Source organism: Carettochelys insculpta, chromosome 17 (genome assembly GCF_033958435.1).
Source record: "Carettochelys insculpta isolate YL-2023 chromosome 17, ASM3395843v1, whole genome shotgun sequence".
In the NCBI taxonomy this organism is placed as follows: domain Eukaryota; kingdom Metazoa; phylum Chordata; order Testudines; family Carettochelyidae; genus Carettochelys; species Carettochelys insculpta.
In genome coordinates this window covers 9,956,340-9,978,693 of record NC_134153.1, presented here as the reverse complement: position 1 = coordinate 9,978,693, position 22,354 = coordinate 9,956,340, and the positions used below count along the sequence as shown (strand labels likewise).

The 22,354-nt window shown below is 42.4% G+C and overlaps 1 protein-coding gene across 6 annotated transcripts; it reads left to right on the top strand.

Moving 5' to 3' along the window:
• Window positions 1-310: 310 nt before the first annotated feature.
• LSM14B (LSM family member 14B) lies at window positions 311-20,912 on the top strand. 6 transcript variants are annotated; one of them, XM_075011979.1, is made up of 11 exons: window positions 532-666; window positions 3,547-3,684; window positions 9,090-9,253; window positions 9,688-9,823; window positions 10,300-10,416; window positions 13,889-14,053; window positions 14,176-14,253; window positions 15,044-15,205; window positions 15,384-15,534; window positions 19,472-19,671; window positions 20,059-20,912. In XM_075011979.1, the coding sequence occupies exons 4-10, from the start codon at window positions 9,754-9,756 to the stop codon at window positions 19,662-19,664; spliced, it is 936 nt and encodes a 311-aa protein (XP_074868080.1). In that variant the 5' UTR covers window positions 532-666; window positions 3,547-3,684; window positions 9,090-9,253; window positions 9,688-9,753; the 3' UTR covers window positions 19,665-19,671; window positions 20,059-20,912. The 6 variants fall into 6 exon arrangements, with proteins under 6 accessions (XP_074868075.1, XP_074868074.1, XP_074868078.1 ...); XM_075011978.1 differs by having other exon boundaries at window positions 543-666; window positions 3,534-3,684; XM_075011974.1 differs by lacking the exon at window positions 3,547-3,684 and having other exon boundaries at window positions 311-666; window positions 19,493-19,671.
• Window positions 20,913-22,354: the final 1,442 nt, after the last annotated feature.

The following is a 22,354-nucleotide window of genomic DNA, read 5'->3' as shown; positions in this document are numbered from 1 at the left end:
AACTGTTTAATGCTTGTGGCAGAGTGGTGGGTGTGTGGGCCTCTCACCCCAGGGTCCCGGCGCACAGGAGAGGCGTGGCCGGTCCAAAAGAGAGGGTGGCGTCTGTCTGTCTGTGCTGCAGGCTGGCTGTGGCCTCCACGCGCTCAGACCCGCGTCCGCGCTGGACCGCAGTCCGGCGCCTACTCCCGACATACGCTCTCAGCCCCGAGCCGCTGGGAGCCCTCAGTCGCACGTGGCACCCGAGACCGGCAGGATCACGTGACTGCCGTCCGGACCCTGGCAGTCTCTCCTGTCTGGTCAGCGACGGAAAGGCGCATGCGCAATCTCGCACCAGCCCCCGTCTCCCTCCGCCCTATATAAGGCGCCGACGGCGGCCCTGGGGCTTCTGAGTCCGCAGTGTGTGTGTGAGAGGGGGTGAATCTGGGCTGGCGGTGGAGCTACCTGAGCGGCCTCCAGTTCGGGCCTAGACTGCCTGTTCTCGCGGCTGCGCCTGGTGCGTTCTCCTCAGCCCCTGGCCAGGCCGCGCGGCCGGCCCCGGCGGAGTCATGAGTTCTGGCACCCCCTACATCGGGAGCAAAATCAGCCTCATCTCCAAGGCGCAGATCCGCTACGAGGGCATCCTCTACACCATCGACACCGAGAACTCCACCGTGGCGCTGGCCAAAGGTGAGGGGCGCCCGGGCGTTCTCTGCCGCGGGGCGTCTCCACACGCATTGGGGCGCGGGCTGGCCCTGTGGGGGACGGGGGAGTTGGGCCTTGGCTGCTCCCTGAAGAGAGGCTGGCGGGGGGGCGGTGTCAGGTCCGGTCGGACCCCCGGCGCATGGTACAGGGTGGGACAGTGGAGTCACTCGGAGTCGCTGCTCCCTCCCACCCCTTCGCTGAAGGCAGCGACGGGGGGGGCTCTGCGGAAATTACGCCTGTTAACGCGGACCATTGTGTGTCTCTTCCCCCCCCCCCCCTTCCCCCGGAATCGCAGACCGTGGGTCCTTGCTGCGCTTCCCTGCCGTGGCCCCGAGGTCGCCCTCTCCCGCTGGTTCTTGGAGCTCCGCTTCAGTCCCGTGTTAAACCTCTCCCGGTGTCTGGGATGCTCGTCTAGTCCCCAGACGCCTGAACAATGAGCTGAGCCCTTCTGGCGAGGGAGGTGTAAACAGGCAGCAGCTGGAGCTAAGCTGCGTTGCAGGGGGTGGTCTGACGAAAGCCCCAGGGACCCCGCATCTTGGTTCATTGTGGGATGGCTGACTCCGGCTCTGAAATAGCAACGTGCCCAAGTGCAAAGGCAGACTGGGAGCAAAGCCTTAATTACTGCCAGAGTCGGCTCATTTAGCTGTGGCCTCTTTCATGATTCAGCATCTCATGAATTATTTTTCCAGTGCAAGAGCTATATTCTACAGTATAGTGAGCATGGCTTGCTTTGCAAATGAATATATGCAAGAAAGTCGCACATTCCCTAGAGACCGGCTGGGTATCTTGCTCCTTACTTGGAGGTCCCTGGGACTATTGCGAGGGTTTTTGGACACTTTTTTTTCATTTTTCAGGCATAGTACTGCAATTCAGATATTCTCATATTTCCTTCATAAAAAAGGTTGAAGTTCCCTAGGTAACCTTAAACAACCACACTACATTTTCTTAAAATAATCTAATCCTAAAATTCTGTTCTAACTGAATTTTATTTTTTTTCTTTACTTGGACGACAAAATTGTGCAATGTTTGGCGTGGGAGAGTAACAGATCAGCATGGACATAGAATAATTTTCATTTTACAATTTTGTTTTGTTTAGACTTAAATCTAAATTCAGTTCCTTGTTTTAATATAGTACTTATGATCAAGAATTGGCATACGTTCAAATGGTTCTAGAGCTTTGGAATAGTAACCACTTGTGCAGAACCCTCTTAAAACCAAGGTAGAACTTTTGGTCTTTCTACCTGTGTTTTTGACACTTTGCTTATCTGGTTCCTCTATCTTGCAGACTGCTCTACATATGTTGGTTTTTTTTTCTTTCTTTCTTTCTATCTGATCTTCATTCTCTCCTAGTCTTTGGCTCTTATTTTCAGCTACCACCTGAACAGGTGACTCCCTAATTTGCTTGTGTCTGGCATCTTTGTTCTGCTAGCCATTACATACAGTCTTTCAAAACACACTTCCATGCTGCTTGTCTGTCACCACCTCTCTCTCCCTGTAAGCTTTGTTTTTTTTTAAACTCTGCCTTCTCTTTAGTTTTGTTGTTTTCTCGTCACATATCATCTTCGTGCCCCTAATAAGGGAAAAAGTGTGTCTAATGTCTAACTGTCCTGGCTATCACTACTTCCTGTCCAGTCTGTTACAGGTGTTGCTGTTAAAATAATCAAACCACTTCTGTATCTCAAATTTGACTAGTGGGAGGATTAATCTTAATGCATCAGTTTCAAGGACTTCATCTCACCATATTAGGGAGTAGTCAGGGGATCCAACAGTCTTCCTGGTCCAGTTTCTAAGCAGAACAGCTGATCAAGGAACATATAGCTTGGATACTTGAAACCTCCTTAACTGGCTTATTTTGAATTAAGTATGAGGAATTTCAGATCAGGAAATGTAGCTGATCAAGAATTACTTTTACATAAGCATGCATTTGTCTTAAAGCTATGGACTTCTTCATATCGTTTACAAAACCTGAGTACTAGATTGTGTGGTGAAGCCAGGAGAAGGGAATGATGACAGCAGGGCTATGGCTGCTTTATCCTATAAGTAGAACTCCTGGCATCCATATATGCAAATACAATCTTTTTCTCTGTCCTCTACACTGCTGATTGAGCATCCTTGTATCAGTCGGATGCAGCAGTCTCATCTGTAGCCTTCATTTTCCACTTAACATTCACTACTTCAGTGTTTTTAAGTGGCATGCCTTTCATGGGATTACTTCTATGTCTTAATACATATGAAATTAGTCAGGGTGAGAGGAAATGGGGGATGCATGCTGTTTGCCTTAGAAACAAATCTGTAAGTCTCAAAGTATTTTGGCTGTTGATCAGCTTTATTTGGTACCCTGTGTAGCATACTAGTAGTTTTCAATTGTAACTTAATTTTTTAACTGGCAGATCAGCATTTTAACAATGAAATATTACTTTGCTAATTCAGATTCAGCTTTTGAGTTGAGACTATTTCTTAGGTAGGGCTTTATATCAAAAGTACTTTCTGATACTTGATTACATTAATAGTCCTGCATTCATACTTAGACCTATTCCATTGTGACATAGATGTAAAGTTCATTAATACCTTGATCTCTTTGAAGAAACAGAGGAACACTTTGAACTCTTGACAGAATCATGCAAATAGCATGTGGCTAGCGCATGCTAGCCATGTTAATCGAAATATTTTTTTTTGCCTGGACAGAATTCTCTTACTGCAAATGCCCTAGGTGCTCTAACATCACGTTAATGGCAAGGTCTCAGCAATGTAAAGTAACCTTGTCAGTAAGAACTAAGTTGTACACCTGTTAAACTCCTTTCTGTGCCCTTACTGTTTTGGGATATACCGTAAACTTGCTTTAAAATTGACAGATTTATTTTTCAGTGTGCTTGGAAGGTCACCACATTCAGCCTGTTTCAGACCAAGGGAAGAGCAAGTTCGATTTCTGGGGCTATCACAACACCCTGCCCGCTTACCACTCCTCTGAGAGGATCCAGCTTGAGTAGCCCTTGCTGACTACAGGTATGGTAGTATGGCATGAGGAGAGGCAGTCCCTTAAGTAAGCTGGTCTCGGACCATTGAGCTTTTATACATGAAAACCCATTAAACTCCCCCTGGAAACGAATGAGCAGCTAGTGCAGATCCCAGAGCATGTCCACCATATGCTTCCAGTCAGATACCCTATGTAAGGTAGTTGCAGGCCCTGGCAGGTATATCTTTGTATTGTGCTCTAATCTGGAGGTAACAAACTTATGGCAAACAGTGGCAAAGTAAACATCTGAAAGGAAATGTTGAAGCCTTTTAGCTAGCTGCAAAAAGTAAAAGCCATGTGGGTTAGTGCAGTAATGACCATCACACAAAGGGACTGATATTGCCTCTGGTTGCTTCCCCAATCCATCTCTTACCTGCATTGAGCATCAGTCAGTTTGTGCTTTATTCATGCTCTAGTTTCTGCTGAACACCAAATTGGGGACGGAATCTGATCAGCAGAGTCAAACAAGATGGACACACAGTTGAGTTTCCTCAGTCTAGTGAAATCAGTGCTCTCCATGCCTTCATATGCATTGAAAGAAGGAAGCCACGGATAAGCAGCCCTGCCTGTTCTGATAGGGTCAGCTGGTGAGGCAATAATGCCTGTGATCAGCTGTATCAAAGGTAGGTGATCTAATACCGGGTCTTTATCCATCACAAGGCTGTTGCTGACCACTGAATCTCTTTACCAGCCTAGATCCAGACTGATTTAGGGTTAAGAGTGATCGAAGGCGTCTAGATAATGAACTCTCTCCATAGCTTTTCTGAAAAAGGCAGACATGATTCTAGCTGATAACTAGCTATATAGTCAGCATCAAGTTGTACACAATGAACCTCTTAAATCCAGTACACTGTTGTCCAGTAACGTGTGGTCCAACAGAACCATGGATGTTGCAGGACCAGAGAAATCTGGGGCTGGAGGACAGAGCAATGACTGGCAGGCTTTGCAGTTAGTTTCAGGAGCCACAGTAGTCCTTAAAGAGCTACATGCAGCTCTGGAGCCATGAGTTGCAGACCCTTGAGCTAGTGTTGAGTATTAATAGTTACAGTATACAGCACTGAGCTGTGCCAGATAGGAACCTGTCTGAAACAAGTGGGTATTTACTTCCCATGCTGCTGTGGCTGCACTGCTTATTCTTGTGCTAGCTCAGTGAGCACTGGAATATAAGTATGTACACAGTCAGGAGAATGCCCCTAGCTTGTGGTGTTGCCCTAGCATAAGATTTTTGTATACTCAGGGGAGCTGGAACAATCCAGTGAAGTGCAACAATATCATAGGACTGCAGGGCCTCTCAAAGAGGTCTGCTCTGTTCTGGTCTCTAGGAACTTTCAGCCAGACTAATTACTATCTAAACCATTCCTGACAGGTGCTTTTTCAACCTGCTCTTAATACCCAAGGATGGAGATTCCAGAACCTTTCTAGATAATTCATTCCCTTGTGCTTATTCACCATAAAAGCTAAGAAGATTTTCTAATGTCCAACCTAAACAATTGTTGCAATTTAAGCCTACTGCTGCTTGTCCTGTCTTCAGAAATTAACAGTGCTTCTCCTTCCTTTTTTGAAGAAACCTTTGTCACTTTTCAGTCATCAGTTTTCCAAACTAAACCCAATTTTTCCATGTTAAGTCATATTTTCTAGACCTTTCAGTCACTTTTGTTGCTTTTTCTCTGGATTTTTTACATCTTGTTCACACCTCTGCTGAAATGTAGCACCTAGAATTAGACACTACTTGAGGCCTAATCAGCACAGAGTAGAATTACTACTTGTCTTGCTTATGATAGTCCTGCTAATACATCTGAGAATGATGTGCAATTTTTTGCAAGTGTTACTATTTAGCTTTTGCCTGCTTATACCCTCCAGATCAGCTTATACAGTAATTCTTCCTAGCAGCCATTTCCCATTTTGGATGTGTGCACAACTTTGTTCCTTTCCAGCTGCAGTACTCTGCATTGAACTTTACCCTATTTGCTTCAGACTATTTCTCCAGTTTGTCCAGATATCTTTAATGGTTTAATAATTCAAAGTTGTTGAACGCAACTAGATCCAGACTTGGAGGACCCTGTTTATGTCTTTACCTCATGATTGTGAACCATTGGTCACTACTCTCTTGGAATGGGTTGACAACCATTTTTGTATCTAATGTATAGTAGCTCCATCTAGGATGTACATCCCTCGTCTGCTTGTTTAGAAGATCATGGAAGACCATATCAGACTTTGCTAAAGTCAAGATGTATCATGTTTCCTGCTTCTCCTCATCCACAAAGTTTATTATCCTGTCAAAGAAAGCTATAATGTTGGTTTGACACTCAGATTTTTGACAAATCTGTGCTGTTACGTATTACCTTGTTATAAATGTTTGCAAATTGATTGTTTAATTCACTCAATTTTTCTGTTGGCAGAAGTGAAGCTGGCTGTGTAATTCCAAGGGTGGTTGTATTTCCCTTTTTCATAGTTAGGCATTATATTTTTCCTTATCCAGTTTTCCTTGGCTTTTTGAAGATAATGGCTCAGGTACAGCTTCCGTCAGCTCCTTGGATGTATTTCAGCAGATCCTGCTCACGTAAACACATCTAACTTGTTCATTTCCCTATTTTAGCCTCTGACCTAATCTCATTTTCACTGGCACTATAAGTGTTTTAGTCTTCATAGAGAAGGTTGACAGCAATTGGGCAAAGTCAGTAAGTGCCTCTGACATTTCCACCTTCTGTTACTGTTTTCTTCATTGAAATGTGGCTCTACCCTGTCCTTGGTCTTCCTTTTGCTTCTAATCTTTTTTAATCTTTTGTCTCTTAGCTCATTTGGTCTTGTTTTGTGCCTTGGCCTTTCTAATTTTGTCCCACAGTTGTTTACATTCAGTCACTTATAATTTGACCCAGTTTCCCCTTTTTATAGGACTTCTTCTTAGGTCATTCAAGATTTCCTGGCTAAGACATGGTGGCTTCTTACCATACTTCCTATTGTTCCTATGCAGTGGGATAGCATGCACTTGTGCTGTTAATCAGAGCGCTATACAGGTACTCAATTTGTATTGACATTTGCATCCACAGGCTATTTTTGCAGGCTACTTAATCCATGGATGCTGGTAATATACTATAAATTTACAGGGCTCTATTAATAATCTTTGAAAAACTGCCAACTCTTAAACTGTGTTTTCCACTAGGTAAGATCCCATGGGGAAACAAGTGTACCAGTCCCCAGTTTTACTAGTCTGCCTTGTTGAAATCATTGCCTTCATTATGATTCTAAGGAATGGTAGGAGGGAGAGTAGAATCTAATGCTAGCACTTCCACCCAAGCTACTTTCCACTTTCAAATTCTCATCCAGTTCCTAGTTATCAAAATATTAGAACAGCCTCCTCCAATAGCTCTCTGTATAGAAGCCTCCAGTATATGCCAAACATTTGTTGGCTAATCAGTATGTGGCTGTGGGTTCCCTGCCACCAACAATATATATGCCTCTAATTCTTGATTAAGTTATCTTTAGATCCATACCATAACCTCTGTTTATCTTACCCAGAGACTTAAGACAGATTTGTTTAATTTCCATCTTAACCTCAGCCTATATATATGCTTAATATATAAGGCAATATCTCTTTTCCCCTGGCTGTCCTTTTTGAGCAAGCTGTAACTTTTCTACCGGTACTCCAGTTACAGGGACTGTCCACCAAAGTCTCCAAACTCAGTTTAGTTTATTAGCATTTTGAGTTCTTCCTGTTTGCATTCCTTATGTTCCATGTATTGACTTGTAAGGAGAATTCACACTAGTGATGCTCAAATAGTGGGAACATCTAAGGCCACACTTCAAGAATCTGCAGATCCAGAAGTTCATTCAGTAGAACTGGGTAGTTTTAACAATAGCTCAGTATTTGCAAAATCTAGTTACTGTGTTCAAGATCCCTGCTTAAGATGTAAGGCATGCAGTTATGCATTAATCATGAAACCTAGGTCATGCTCTCCTCTAAGGAGAGGAGTAAATATGTTTAACCTTACTTTCCATGAACCTATTTCACTCTTGAAACCTAAACTGAATATAAGGTAATGGTTTGAACTCTAAGTGGTGTGGGGACCAAAGCTGCATGAAATCTTTTGGTGAATAGCTTACTCTGGAAAAAACACTTTGGATTGACAAAGTATTCACGGGTTTGTGCTGAGGTCAATTTTTTGACCAATGTTTTGTTTTCAAAAAAACCCAGATATCAATCTTGATGTGAGAGCAAGGTTTTTAACTTTGCTTGACTGTTTGGGTGTTTTGCCAGAGACAAAGAAATACTTAGATTCAGAGTGTTTTGGGGTGGGAGGAAAATGCTTCACTTACCCTTAAGCAGTGTCTCTCAATTTCCCTGTCTTCCTGTTGTGGGGAAACTCAAGTTAACATCTCTTCTCCACATCACAGGTCAGTGCCCTAGCTGCCAGGCTGTGGGTGAGATCTGGGATGAGGCTCTCACTTTTGTGTTGCATCTCCTTGCCTTTTTAAAAAAAGTAAATAAGATAGTCCACTGGGACTGGGACTAGAACTTGAAACTCTCCCATTCTAGGTAATTACATTAACCACCAGATGAGTCATTCTTTCACTAGTTATAACAAAAAGCAGTCAAGTAGCACTTTTTAAAGACTAGCAAAACAGTTCACTAGGTGAGCTTTCATGGGACAGACCCACACGAAAGCTCACCTCACAAACTGTTTTGCTAGTCTTTAAAGTGCTACTTGACTGCTTTTTGTTTTGATAGTGTATAGACTAGCACGGCTTCCTCTCTGTTACTTTTCACTAGTTAAGTGACTCTTGTCTGTAACACGCCAAGTGAGAAGCTCCTTTGGTGTCTTGTGAATCTAGTCCTCTCTTTTTGTGGATTTGCTCAAATTGTGCCTGGAGGATCAAGCTGGGTGCCTAACTCTTTGGAAAGATTCAGCAGATACGAATGTTTGACCAATGCTATTTAACTTATGTTGAATTGCCACTGAATTAAAAAACCTTTGATCACTGTAATTGGGACCTTGCTGCCTGAGACTGCCCCTTTCCTTTTGCTATTCTGCCACCGTTGTTTGGAGGAACTGAAGCTGGATTTCTGTTTGAGGACTATGACAGTAGTGCAGCCTCTACTTACGGGGCTGAGAGTTCTGGGAAACCAGTTTTGTCAGTACAAAATTGCCAAAGTTATTGCCCTTAAACATGTACTACTGGACTCCAAAGAAACTGGATGTATGTGGGTCAGGAATAGGTGTTCTTTCAAATGCTGGCCTAATTGTTTTATGTAGCAGGGATGGATAGAGCGCTGAGTATGTACCATGTGCTTTGAGAGAGCTAAATTTCTAATTTATATAGGGCTGGTGAAATAAGCTATGGTACTAGTAGAGGCTAATCTACTATTTTTTTTTTTTTTTTTTTTTTAAATCCAAAGTGCGGTCATTTGGTACTGAAGACCGTCCCACAGACAGACCTGCTCCTCCAAGAGAAGAGATTTACGAATACATAATTTTCCGGGGGAGTGACATCAAAGACATTACTGTATGTGAACCTCCTAAAGCTCAACATACTTTGCCTCAGGATCCTGCCATTGTCCAAGTAAGAATTACTATTTGAGATGGTGGTAAAAGTTGAGGCAATACTAGCAATTCAAAGCTTGACCTAAATCACAAGGACTTTTTTATAAAGATGGCTTAACAGAAGTAACCAGGTCTGTAAATGTTTCCAAGAATTTTCATAATTCAAGTGGAAACCAATATTCAGTTTGGTCTGATCAAAATATTGCAGCATTTGAAAAAACCTGATAATCAGTCCGGATATTCTCACCCTGATCAGGAGAAAATCACTGAAGTAAACTTTTGTATTTAAAACGTTTTATGAAACTAGTTAAAACAGTCATGTTGCTTTCCCTAATTTCTAAAAGCACTAAATCTGCTACTGCAAAGACAGTGTGGAAACAGAAAATATAAGCATTCAGAAACTGCTGAGTACCATCAGTGGAAATATATTTATACTACTATCTTGTTCTGCAGTCTTCACTGGGCTCTGCTTCTACATCATCGTTCCAGCCACATGTGCCTTATAGTCCATTTAGAGGCATGCCACCCTACAGCCAACTTGCTGCCAGCTCTTTACTGAGCCAGCAGTATGCAGCATCGTTAGGTTTAGGTGAGTAAAATGCTTAAAGATGTACAATTTGAAGTCCTCCTTCTCCCTCTCTAATCTCAAAGGTGTGGCTTTACAGCAGTTTGTGCTCTGATACTAAAGTCTGAAAAATGACTGGTTATCTGATAAACCAACCAGCTTTTTTAAACTGTTTCATTGTAAAATCTTAAACTAGAAGTTTGTCTATATACCAACATTAAGAACAGATAATGCTATTAAAGTGTTTGGAAGTACTGAACACAAGCTGAAACACTTAAGTTATTGACTTAACAAGGACTTAAGTTGCCTTTCTAGTTTAAGGTACCCTGCATATACTACACTCAAAACGCTCAGTACTATATGAAAGGACTCCAGATTATGTAGCATTCAGCATATTCTAGGTGACTTCTTGTATTTCCTTCCAAGAGCTCAGTTGCTCAACTACTTTGCCTTATTTGTATACCTTTTTGCTTTTTCTCTTCTCCCCTCTGTCTCTTTAGAGAAATTGGTAAGCCCTCCAACATCAGCAGCTGCTTCCAGCCCTAGCTCTTCTCCGTCTCCACAACCTGTTTCAGAGCCTGACATGTCTTCCGAGCCACATCTGCTTTCTTCCAAGGGTAACAGCAGTTTGAGGACTCCAGATACTTGATATAACCAGCATGGTGTTTGCAGAACATTCTATTCTGCTTGTTGACCCTCTCAAAATGACAGTACTTATGTATAATTATAGCAAAACAAATACTACACTGTTTCTTAGTGCTTGCTTTGTGTCAAACATTTGTTAAATCTTTGACTTACTGCTACTCTGGAAGAATTGATTGACAGGCTGAGGAATGAGAACAAGTACAGGACAGTGGCTAGTCTTCATATAGAAGCCTTCCCTCAGCACTAGCTGCAAACATGTTCTTGTTGTGCCTATAGATATTTTCATGCCACTGAGTTTGTAACTGACCTTTCCTTGCTGTAGAGGGAGGAAGGAATGCTGCTTAGTTCTGCAAATCAACAGATCCTTGCAAAGTCTGCAGTGATATAAAGCAGATTTGGCTGCAGATACAAACTTTGTATCCCCTCCAGGCTATAATGACACAATAAACCCTCAAACTGTGATATTGTGTTTTAACTTGTATTAGCATGACTTAAGTGCAAATCAAAACCCCTCCCCCAGCTGGGGGAGCCTGGCACAGACAGCTGCCTGTGGTGCAGTTTATCCCCTTGGGGGGCAGGAGTGTGGCTATGTCCACACTAGCCCCAAACTTCAAAATGGCCACGCAGATAGCCATTTTGAAGCTTACTAATGAAGTGCTGAAATGCATATTCAGTGCTTCATTAGCATGCAGACGGCCGTAGCACTTTGAAATTGACGCGCCTCGCCGCCGCACGACTTGTCCCAACAGGGCTCCTTTTCGAAAGGACCCCCCCTACTTTGAAGTCCCCTTGTGCCTATGAGCTGATGGGAATAAGGGGACTTCAAAGTAGGGGGGGTTCTTTCGAAAAGGAGCCCTGGTGAGGCGCATCAATTTCAAAGTGCCGCAGCCACCAGTATGCGAATGAAGCGCTGAATATGCATTTCAGCACTTCATTAGTGAACTTCAAAATGGCCATTTGCATGGCCATTTCAAAGTTTGGGGCTAGTGTAGACACAGCCTGTGTCCCCCTTTGGGAGAAGCCAAGGGCTGTCTGCCTCTCCCTGCCCCATTTGTACAAAATTTGATGTACATGGGGGTGGGGGGGCTGTTACCCAGGATGCCACCTCTGTCAGATTACTGTACTAAATTGTGAGGCAATTAATTGCTAATTTGCTAGGTCCTAAGGAAAATACTAGAGCCTTCTCAATTAGTTATTGGAGAAATTTTTAAAATGCATTCTGCACTTGACATGGGCTATGGTTGTTGCATGAGTAGAGCAGCTATCAATCTGAAAGGGGGAACTGTTATACTAAGACCTAATTGCTTGATCTTAACCTACTTTTGAACTGAGTTCAATGTGCTGCATAAAATTTGAGTGACAAACGTAGGCTGAAGAACTTTGCAGTATTTTCAGAGCAGATAGTGTAGGTGACATCCATGTGTGCCAGTAGCTGTCATGAATCTGATTTTAAAAAAAAAAAAATGCTTGGGTCAGGTTGAAAAGTATGGATGTTGGGTAGATTTTCCTCCCCTGCCCCACTTCCATTCCTGCCTTTGGGCATCTCCATATCTAACCAATAGAAGTGAAGTAAAGTAAACTTCAAAATGGTGCTCGCTCGTAATAAACTACTGTGAAAGTGTAATAGCTAGACACATGCTATGGGTATTATCCCTGGTTTAGCCTTGTGAAAGGACTAAATGTATAGTAGATTAGAATGTACCATATGCAAGAATAATCAAAACAGAGTGCTGATTCAGGATGCACTAAAATAAGTAATGGCTTGGCTTGTATAATGTATTCCTTGTAAAACTGAACCAGTTGGATGGAAGCAAATATCTGTCCTCTGCTTAGCAAAACCACCTAGCAGTCCATTAAGATTTTATGCCCATGTAAAGCAGGGATGGGGAATCCATGGTTTCTTTGGATCAATACCCTAAGACTCAGGACTCCCCTCCCCAGTAGCCAGCCTGTGGTGCAATGGAGGGTCAAGTTCTGAGCCTCTTGGGCTGAACTAGGCAAGGTTGAATGCAGCCCATAGGCTCTGACAGCATGTGAGGGGCAAGGAAGTGGTGCCATCATTCCTCCTTTCTCCCCACTGACGGGGAGCAGCTGCATAGTGCTGCCTGCCAAGGCTTCTCTGCTGTGGCCCAAATTCTTCCTTCTGACCAGACCCCTGCACTCTCGCCTCCCACCCAGACCTCAGATGCCCACCTTAGCCATTCCCACATCCTCATTACCATCCAGACCCCACACCTGCTCACCAGCAGCCCCTTCCCACACATTGAAACCACCTCATTTTTGGTCACAGCCCAGCCCCCAGAAGAGTTAATCTGGCCTGTGGAAGTCCTTAACCTTGCCACCCCTTCACCCTCCTGCCTGTAGTGCTGGAGTGTAAGGGGAGTGTGGGGGGGTACTTTTGTTTCTCACTTGTGTGTGGCCCTGACTGGTGTTGGATTCCCACCCCCATGGGTTGGTGGCCACTGATCCAAAAAGGTTGTCCGCCTCTACTGTAAAGAAGCAAGTATAATCAGTGTCTGATTTCTGTAAGTGCTATACGTTTACTCCTTTTCAAGCTTAGGTAATGAGTGTAAATGTTTTCCAACTTGGTAATATCATTGACTGTACTCTACACTAGGACACATTAGGAACTAGTCTCGCGTGTGGTCTTCATGAAACAAAAGTCCAGGAGGTTTAGTTAAGGTTTAAATATTACCGTCTACTCTTCCTGTACTGTGTGCATTAGTATCTGAGACATTGAGACTCTACTTGTTTTGAGGATTGGGCAGGGGAAATATATTTTTACACATCTACTTAAGTAGGGCCGTTATGGGAAAGCCTTCTGAATGCATATAATGTGACTTGATGTACCATAACTACTGGAGTAATTAAGCATTTATTTTAACAGGTCTGACACTATCACACTAATCTGTTTTTTGCTTGTCAAAAAACTGTGCAGAGAGACCCAGGCTATTGCTGCAGTAAAGGTCATACACCCTGGAATGCTCGCAACTACCCTGAAAATGAAGCACTTTCAGGCAAAGACCAAAGCAGTAGTCTTTTGTTAAAGTATAAAAATAATACACAAACAGTATTAGTTAATGAAGAGAAATGGGGATTTGTGCATTTTTGGAGGCTTATTGCAAATAATGATTCTTGATATGAACACTAACTTTTGTCCTTACCAGTTGGCTACTTTGCATCCTTAATGGATGAAATTGTTGACTTGGTTTATAGCCATTAACTCATAGCCCTGAATTTTAGTCAATGGTAGCATATGTAAGGAGAGGCATACAAACATTGAGTAAAATGGAAGTGCCTAAAAAGCTCTGCATGGGTGTTGGTGAAATATAGTTTGCTCCTGAGTCCTTCTACCACCATGACAATGTTGGCATCATTCTTATATGGCGACTTCCTGGAATGCAACTAAAAATGAGCTATTGTAATACCTTTTTGTATTTCCAGGTGCTGGCTTTCCACTGACTCACCAAATACGCAAAAGCCCCATGGTAGAGCAGGCTGTTCAGACTGGTCCAGTTGATAACATGAATCAAAAAAAGTCACCACCAGCCAAAGTAGCTACTGCAATCCAACGCAATGGACGGCAGATTCCACAAAGCAAGACAAATGGTATACAAGTCTTGTTTTCAAATAGTTAAATGAAGGTTGCTGTAACTTAGAGCAGTCCTTAACATTCAACTTTATATGTTTGGGTTATAAATGGTCATCTTCTTCCAATTTCTCTCCTATAGACACAGTTCAGCCACCACCCATGCAAACTCAAGACCAGGTGAATGATGAAAACAGAAGACCTCAAAGAAGAAGATCAGGTAGGCAGACTTGACCTAAACATACACTGGAGTTTTATAAACCAGTTTGCATGAGCAGAGAACTGGCAAATACAGGATAACAGATGCTTTTGATCAGCCACATGTTAACTGAAAAAAGAGGGTATGTTGAACAAAGGAACATTCAGACATGCAAAAGTAATACTTAACATCAAAAGTTCCTCTGAAAGGATTTTGCAGAGCCATGGAGAATGCACAACAGGCAAATGGCTCTCTGCTGCATCTCTTAAAACTCAGGTGTACTTGTGTAAACTGTTCTGAATTGGCATCATCCTTACATAGGATACCCCTCATGCTGCTAGGATCTTCAAAAGGGATTTGAAGCAGTTGTTGTAATCAGCCAGACAACGTTTTTACAACTTATCAAGGTGGCCTTCACTGTGTAGAACAAAGTGAATGGTTTCAGCCCTGAGTGGGTTTCCTGAAATCTGTATTCCAATGTGTGTTGATTTAAGGGATTTTCTTGACAAACTTAATTGAGGTTTTCTCCCATGCAGTGGTTGGCATTATCTTGTTTAGTAGGAGCTGAATGCAACATTGGTAGGGAAAGGTGGCTGTAGTCATGTGACTTGACATCCAAGAGTGTTTTTCAAAAATTCATTGGCAACAGTACAGCAATACTTGAAGATCTGAAGTATATTTTAAAGATCAGTCATGATCACAGGACTGGAAGACAAACACCTGAGGTTCTAATTTTGTATTTCCTCTAGCTTTGACCAAGTCACTTAATTTTTCTGCATGGTACTTAGTGTTTAAACTGCCCTGGTTTCAGGAAACAGGAGAACCAGAAATCGTTCTAGAGGACAAAACAGACCACCCCCTGTGAAGGAAAGCACAATAAAGTTTGAAGGTGACTTTGATTTTGAAAGTGCAAATGCACAGTTCAACCGAGAGGAGCTGGATAAAGAATTTAAGAAGAAACTGAACTTTAAAGGTTTGTGACTTTTAGTAAATGTAGATGACTTTATTAACGTGAGGATGGTTTACAGACAACCTCTTCCACTGAGAAATTTCATGATTAAATAAGAATCTCAGATGTAATTTCAGGAATCAGGAAAACTGATGGCGCTTCAATATGCAGCAAGGAGGTTGTAATTATCTTTTATCTTCAGATGACAAAGCTGAGGCAGGGGAAGAAAAAAGTGACCCTGGAGTAGCAACTCAAAATGATGGCAATGCGGATGAGGATCTCCTTGGACCCAACTGCTATTATGATAAATCTAAGTCTTTCTTTGACAACATCTCTTCAGAACTGAAATCGAGGTAACTATCTGTCTGGCATGCATTCTGTTTTGCCCCGTGGTGAGCTAGCCATACAGGAACATCAAATGAAACTCAATCTTGAAGGGCTTCTATTCTGAAGTTTGCCGTGATCAAGAGGCAGCCCTTTAGAAGGCATGTTGCCCTAAAATGTGACCACTCACAAGACACTACTAAAAATCTGTTATCACTAAAAGTTTTAGAACAAATTAGTCTTGTTAACATCTGAGCTAAAGTTGTTCTTGCCATGACTATCTGATTTATTGGATTATCATATTAAACATCTTGATAATTTAGAAAACTTTAATACCTTCAACTTTCTTACAAAAGTCTCCCTCTTTAGTGTGTCACCCAGGCCTGAATCTCTTCCATTAAGACTCTAAAGAGTTGCTTGCTCTTGCCTTTCCATGCACAAACGTTGCAATGTTTTGTGAGGAAGAGTCTGACTCAAGCTATTACATGCTTCCATGATAATTTCCTAAATATAATCCCCCTAACTTAAGAAATTCATTAAAATGAGTCTCAACTGTCAGTGTCCCTTTAAATGTCTAATTAAAAAATCTCCTGGGTTTCAAAATACTAGTTTGCTGATCACTTATCCATTCCTGTCTCCTCACCAGATAAGTGGTGGTTGGTTTGCCATTCAGGAACAACTTAAGTTCTAAACTAACTCATTCCAGCTGTTGGAGACTTTAGCCTGAAACACTTCAGACTTTATTGTATGTTATACTTCTGTGGCTAACAATTGCCTCTTTGTCCTCAAGTCTCTAATTGTGCTCTGTTCTTACTGTCTAAATTGTGCAAAGTAGCTTTCATGCCATGCCATGCCATACCACACTCCCCTCCAACAATCTTGGAGTAGAATAGATGAGCAAACTCTGTCCTGGCCCCACTTTGCCCTTGCAATTGGCAGCCCAGCCTTTCTAATATCAGAGGGGTAGCAGTGTTAGTCTGGATCTGTAACAGCAACGAGGGGTCCTGTAGCACCTTTAGACTAACAGAAGAGTTTTGAGCATGAGCTTTCGTGAGCACAGACTCACTTCATCAGCTGCTGGTCTTGGAAATCTGCAGGGCCAGGTATAAATAAGCCAGAGCAAGGGTGGGGGATAACAAGGTTAGCTCAGTCAGCCAGGGTGAGACTTACTACCAGTAGCTGATCTGGAGGTGTGAACACCAAGGGAGGGGAACCTGCTGCTGTATTTAGCCAGCCATTCGCAGTCTTTGTTTAAGCCAGAGCTGAGGGTGTCGAATTTGCAGATGAATTGTGGCTCAGAAATTTCTCTTTGGAGTCTGGTCCTGAAACTTCTTTGCTGTAGGATAGCTACTTTTAAGTCTGCCACTGTGTGGCCTGGGAGATTGAAGTTCTCTCCTATGGGTTTTTGTATATTGCCATTTCTGATATCTGATTTGTGTGCATTTAGTCTTTTACGTAGAGACTGTCCAGTTTGTCCAATGTATATAGCAGAGGGGCATTGCTGGCACATGATGGCATAAATTATATTGGTAGATGTGCAACTGAATGAACCCACAATGGTGTGGTTGATCTGGTTAGGTCCTGTAACGTTGGTGGTGTAGATATGTGGGCAGAGCTGGCAATGAGGTTTGTTGCATGGATGGGTCCCGAGTTAGTGACTGGTCAGGTGTATAGTTGCTGGTTAGGATTTGCTTCAGGTTGGCAAGTTGTCTGTGGGCAAGGACTAGTCTGCCTCCCAAGGCCTGTGAAAGTGGTGGATCATTGTCCAGGATGGGTTGTAAATCCCTGATGCGCTGTAGAGGTTTTAGCTGATGGCTAGTGGTGGTCTGTTGGTTTCTCTCTTGGGCTTGTCCTGTAGTAGAGGCTTCGTGGCACACGACCTGGCTCTGATCTGTTCTTTCACTTCCTCAGGTAGGTATTGCAGTTTCAAGAATGCTTGGTAGAGATCCTGTACATGTTTGTCTCTGGAGCAAATGTGGCTATATCTTAGTGCTTGGCTGTAGACAAAGGATTGTGTGGTGTCTGGGATGGAAGCTGGAGGCATGAAGGTAGGCATAGCAGTCAGTGGGTTTACGGTACAGGGTGGTATTGATGTGGCCATCGTGTATTAGCACCGTGGTGTCCAGGAAGTGGATCTCCTGTGTGGACTGTTCCAGGCTGAGGTTGATGTTGGGGTGAAAGTTGAAGTCCCGGTGGAATTCTTCCAGAGTCTCTTTCCCATGGGTCCAGATGATGATGTCATCAATGTAGCATAAGTAGAGATGGGGTGTTAGTGGATGAGAACTAAGGAAGCGCTGTTCCAGGTCAGCCATGAAAATATTGGCATATTGAGGGGCCATGCAGGTACCCATAGCTGTGCCACTGATTTGAAGGTATATGTCGTTGCCAAATCTGAAATAGTTGTGTGTGAGGATAAAGTTACAGAGCTCAGCCATCAGATGTGCTGTAGCGCCATCAGGGATACTGTTACAATTCATCTGCAAATTCGATGCCCTCAGCTCTGTCGTAAACAGACTGCGAATGGCTGGCTAAATACAGAAGCAGCTTCCCCTCCCTTGGTGTTCACACCTCCAGATCAACTGCTGGTAGAAAGCCTCACCGTTGCTGACTGAGCTAACCTTGTTATCCCCACCCTTGCTCTGGCTTATTTATACCTGGCCCTGCAGATTTCCAAGACCAGCATCTGAAGTGAGTCTGTGCTCATGAAAGCTCATGCTCAAAACTTTTCTGTTAGTCTATAAGGTGCCACAGGACCCTTCGTTGCTGTTACAACCTTTCTAATGTAATCCGAAGCAATGGAAACTTCAGTTTTCTTCATATGAAAAATCTTTTGGCATGTGAGGAAAATAAATAAGTCATTGAATGGAAACTTTATTTATCAGTATAAATGTGAATACACACAATGGATTTCAACACTCTTAATGACATGGATGAGCCTGCCACCCAGCAGCTGATCATGCTGTGCCCCCCTTAGGAACTTCAGTGCTCCCCAGAGCCGGGTCCACTTCCACAATACACCACTCTAAGGATATGCAAAAATGGAAGTCAGACTTCTAATGCTTAATGAAGGCCTGACTGCTTAAGCAAATCACATCACCAGTTTCCTTTCACCCTCTTCTCTCCCCCACCCCCCAACTATTGAGACTGTAAATCCAGGAACTGTTCTTGTTCTGTCCCTTGCATAAACTCACTTATGTGAAACTGTCAGCACTCAAGCCCAACTTTGATGATCTCATTGATATTGAAAATGAAATTAGGAAGTGTTCTGTCCTCAAGATTACTGGAATTTGTTACTGTAAGTAGTTTAGCAATATAGTTACCCTCTTGTGGAGAACAAGGAATTCTGCAGATTGAGTCTCTGACATCTGGCACACTCATCCAGCAATGTCTGTGATCCAGCATCTTAGTTAGTCCAGTATCAGTTAAGTTTCCCACAGTCCCATGAAGTTTTATAGTTACCAGTTGTAGTTCTCAGTGTTCTGTGCTGTTAGCTCTAACTTACCCCAACTGTCCTAAGACCCCAGTACAGAGTGGAAGTGCTGGTAACATTGCTAGGAAACATTGACATCTGGTTTTGTCAAATTCTCTCAAGCACCAGTCAGGTCCTGAGGACACCTGACTAGTGGTTCATGCTGTAGTGCTTTCTAATAGCTACAGCTGGTCAAAACCACAAACTGTCTCAATTCCTGGTTGATGTGATCAAAAATTTAGAGGAATTAGAGCATTTCAGGAAAACTGGTGAAGGGTACTGAATCACTTTTGAAAGTAAACTATAAAGTCCCTTTAAGGCACTCGTGGTTCCCATTTCCAATTGGGATGAGCAATAAGATTTGTGGAGCTATCACTCTATGGGAAAAGTCCTAAGTTTGAGTAGAGGTGCAGAGAAAGCAGAATGGAACATTTCTTACACAAGTGGCATGAACTCAGTCAAAAACCCAGCTTTCTGAATGTCTTCCTAAACTCAAGCCTGACCGCAGCTGCCTTCAGTTCCAGGCGTACAACATGGGCTGAAGAGAGGAAGCTTAATACAGAGACATTTGGAGTCTCTGGCAGGTTTCTTCGTGGACGTAGCTTTCGTGGTGGATTTCGAGGTGGAAGGGGTAGTGGAACAGCCCAACGAAACCAAACAGCTCACAGAGCTGGTACTGGAAGAGTTTAAAACAGAGGTGAGTTTATTTTTTTTTTTAAAAAAAAAACAAAAAACTTTTTTTAACCTTGCTCAGTGGTTTGAGCAGACAAAAGATGACTCCTCGTGGATGTAACTTTCATTTGCTCTCCATATTGAGTGGTATTGGGCTAGAGCAGCTTTAATGTCGTTTGTGATGTCTGTCATGAGGGAACTGGTTGCGTATCACTGGGGCAGACATTATGACAAAGCTTGAAATAAAAGTACCTATTGTCTTTCAAAGATAATGAACGCAAAATAACGAAATTATATTTTAGTTCAAGTATAGTTTTGACAACAGGAATTAATCTCTGATTAGTGTTTGTGGACAGGCTTGGGAGGAAAGTTCTCCTGTATTTTGATGCCTAATACAGTTTTTCTCTGGCAGGTTCTAAAGTCCTCTGCTGTGAAGACGAACTCGTGCACATAAAATGAAAAATAACTGCAGCACCAATGTGGGATAAGATTAAGTCCTTGTTTACTGTTGGATTCAGTGGCAGAAGTTCCTGTACTACTGCTTTATATTTTGAGCTTCAGTTTAAATTCAACCAGCATGAAAGCTGGAATATTTTGGAAGAGGGGAATTTGTTCAAGGTTACCTTCAGTCTTTTTTTTTTTTTAATTTCTTTTTTAAAGTGCAGGCAGCTTAAAACATGATTCTTTTTTCTGGGACTGTAAAAGGTTGCTGTAGCAGAAATACAAAGTAAAACTCCCTTTATGTATCCTGAAGAAGATCATGCTATTTTAACTTCCTTTAAAACAGAACCAAAGTTGACATGAAGTAAACCAGCTAACTTGTTTGTTTCTCATTAACCGAATGTAACCTTTGGTGCTGGTGATCTCTCATTTAAGGCAGCATAACTTCAATAGCATGTGGAAATGGATTTCCACTGCTAAAGGGATTATGTATAGTATGATTTGGGAATATTGGGTGGCTGCTGATCATGTGATAATGTAAGTTGTACAGTTGTTTGCGAATCCACTGATCTTTCAGAGATACTGCATGATTCCATGCAGTGGTGGAAGGTAAGTTGCTTAGGATTGTCTGTGAAGTCCTTGGGAGGAAAGAGCCCAAAGCCTCTAGCAAGGTTCAGCGTGGTGGAGTGCTATGCTATATATCCTCACTCATGAAAACAGTGCTAGAACAGCAAGGGGAACTATATACAGTGTTAATACTTTGTTAAATGTTTTCTGTAAACTAAGCAACAATAAAGGTGGAGAGACTCTCAAATACTAAAAGGAGCAACTTGGGGGATGATTTATTGTCCCTTAACAGTACCTCATAGTGTAAATTATATACACTGCAAACAGCTTTTTACATACACTAAGCTCTGATGAAAAACCATAGAGCACTACTTTCCCTAAACTGAAGGGGAGTGAGCCCATCCAATGAAGACTGGATTGGTGGTGTTTGTGTTCCCTAACCACCACCACCCCCTCAACTGTAAATATCTCTCCTGCTCCTACCTTAAAGGTTATAAACTTGTTTGCATGAATAAGTGGGTTAAACTTTTTAATTCTGGGGAAGCATTCCTTTCATGTTTGATGGGGAATTTCTGTTGAAAAAGCACTTTGATAACTGAATCCCATCACTTAGCCAGAATTTGTTTTTATTCATTAAGCTACTACAAAGCTTGGATTTATTTTTTAGGACTTCACTGCTAAGAATTAGAATGAGTAGCCCCATTGCTATGGAGTAATGTAAGTTGTAATAAATATGTATGTTTAAGTCTTCTCCCATTTTTTTCTGTAAATGGCTACTAGCTCTGCTTGTGATGGTGTTGCTCAGTGGGTTAATGGCTGGAATATTGGCTTGAAATAAGCTGGACCCCTAATACATAATGAAGGGCAGGCTAGGTGTTCACTACAGCCAGAAGTGTATAACATTTGTTTATATGAAACTTAAGTAATTTCTCCCTCTTTAGATGGCCACTTATTTCGGTGGCAATGAAGGCTTCAGCACTTGCTTTATCCTTAAAGTCAATTCGCTCGTTTTATATTTCATAGGCAATTAAATGATGCTCCAGGATAATGCATTTGGAACAATTAGTTTAGCTGCTGCTTCTATACTCCCCAGAAGACTAACTGCTTAGATTAAATATCCATTAGTCTAAGGTTAAAGCCTGATTTCTCCTTTGCATTTCCTTGAGCCTAACTTAATTTGCAGTAATCACCTATTGTCCATAAATATCCTCGAGCAGGAGGATCGTGTTGGATCAAATCTCTTGGCTAGAAGTGTAAAGAAATTGTTCACTAAGGCTATATCTACACTAGTTGTCAACTTCTGGAGCATCTACACAATGTATTTTTCAGTCTGTCAACAAAGCTCTGCACTTCTGCTGACAGCACTCTGCCTCTCCAATGAAGAATAATGCCTTTGTCAACAGTTTCCATGTCAACTGTCCACGGGCTCTTTGACAGACAGGGCTTCTGGTTCACAGCACAGCCATGTTTGCTGAGCTGCCAGTTGACCATTCTGTCAAGTGTCCAAGCAGTCTGGCTGTTCTGCCAACAGAGTGGATTGATCTTTCGCTCCAGTTTTGTGCATGGACATGATGTGACAAGTTTTTTGCCGGAAGATAGCAATATGGCAAAAGAAGCTGTGGTGTAGACATAGCACAAGATTTCTGTAAAAGTGTTTTATATATTAAAAAAAAAAAAAAAAACTTCCTGTATTAAGTTAC

What these genes read in the sequence shown, in the direction of transcription:
- LSM14B (XM_075011973.1), top strand. Translation starts at nt 546, where the DNA reads ATGAGTTCTGGCACCCCCTACATCGGGAGCAAAATCAGCCTCATCTCC. An exon ending in TGCAGCATCGTTAGGTTTAG is followed by an intron (nt 9,824 to 10,299) that starts GTGAGTAAAATG and finishes CTGTCTCTTTAG; the next exon opens with AGAAATTGGTAAGCCCTCCA. An exon ending in TCTTCAGAACTGAAATCGAG is followed by an intron (nt 15,535 to 19,471) that starts GTAACTATCTGT and finishes CCTAAACTCAAG; the next exon opens with CCTGACCGCAGCTGCCTTCA.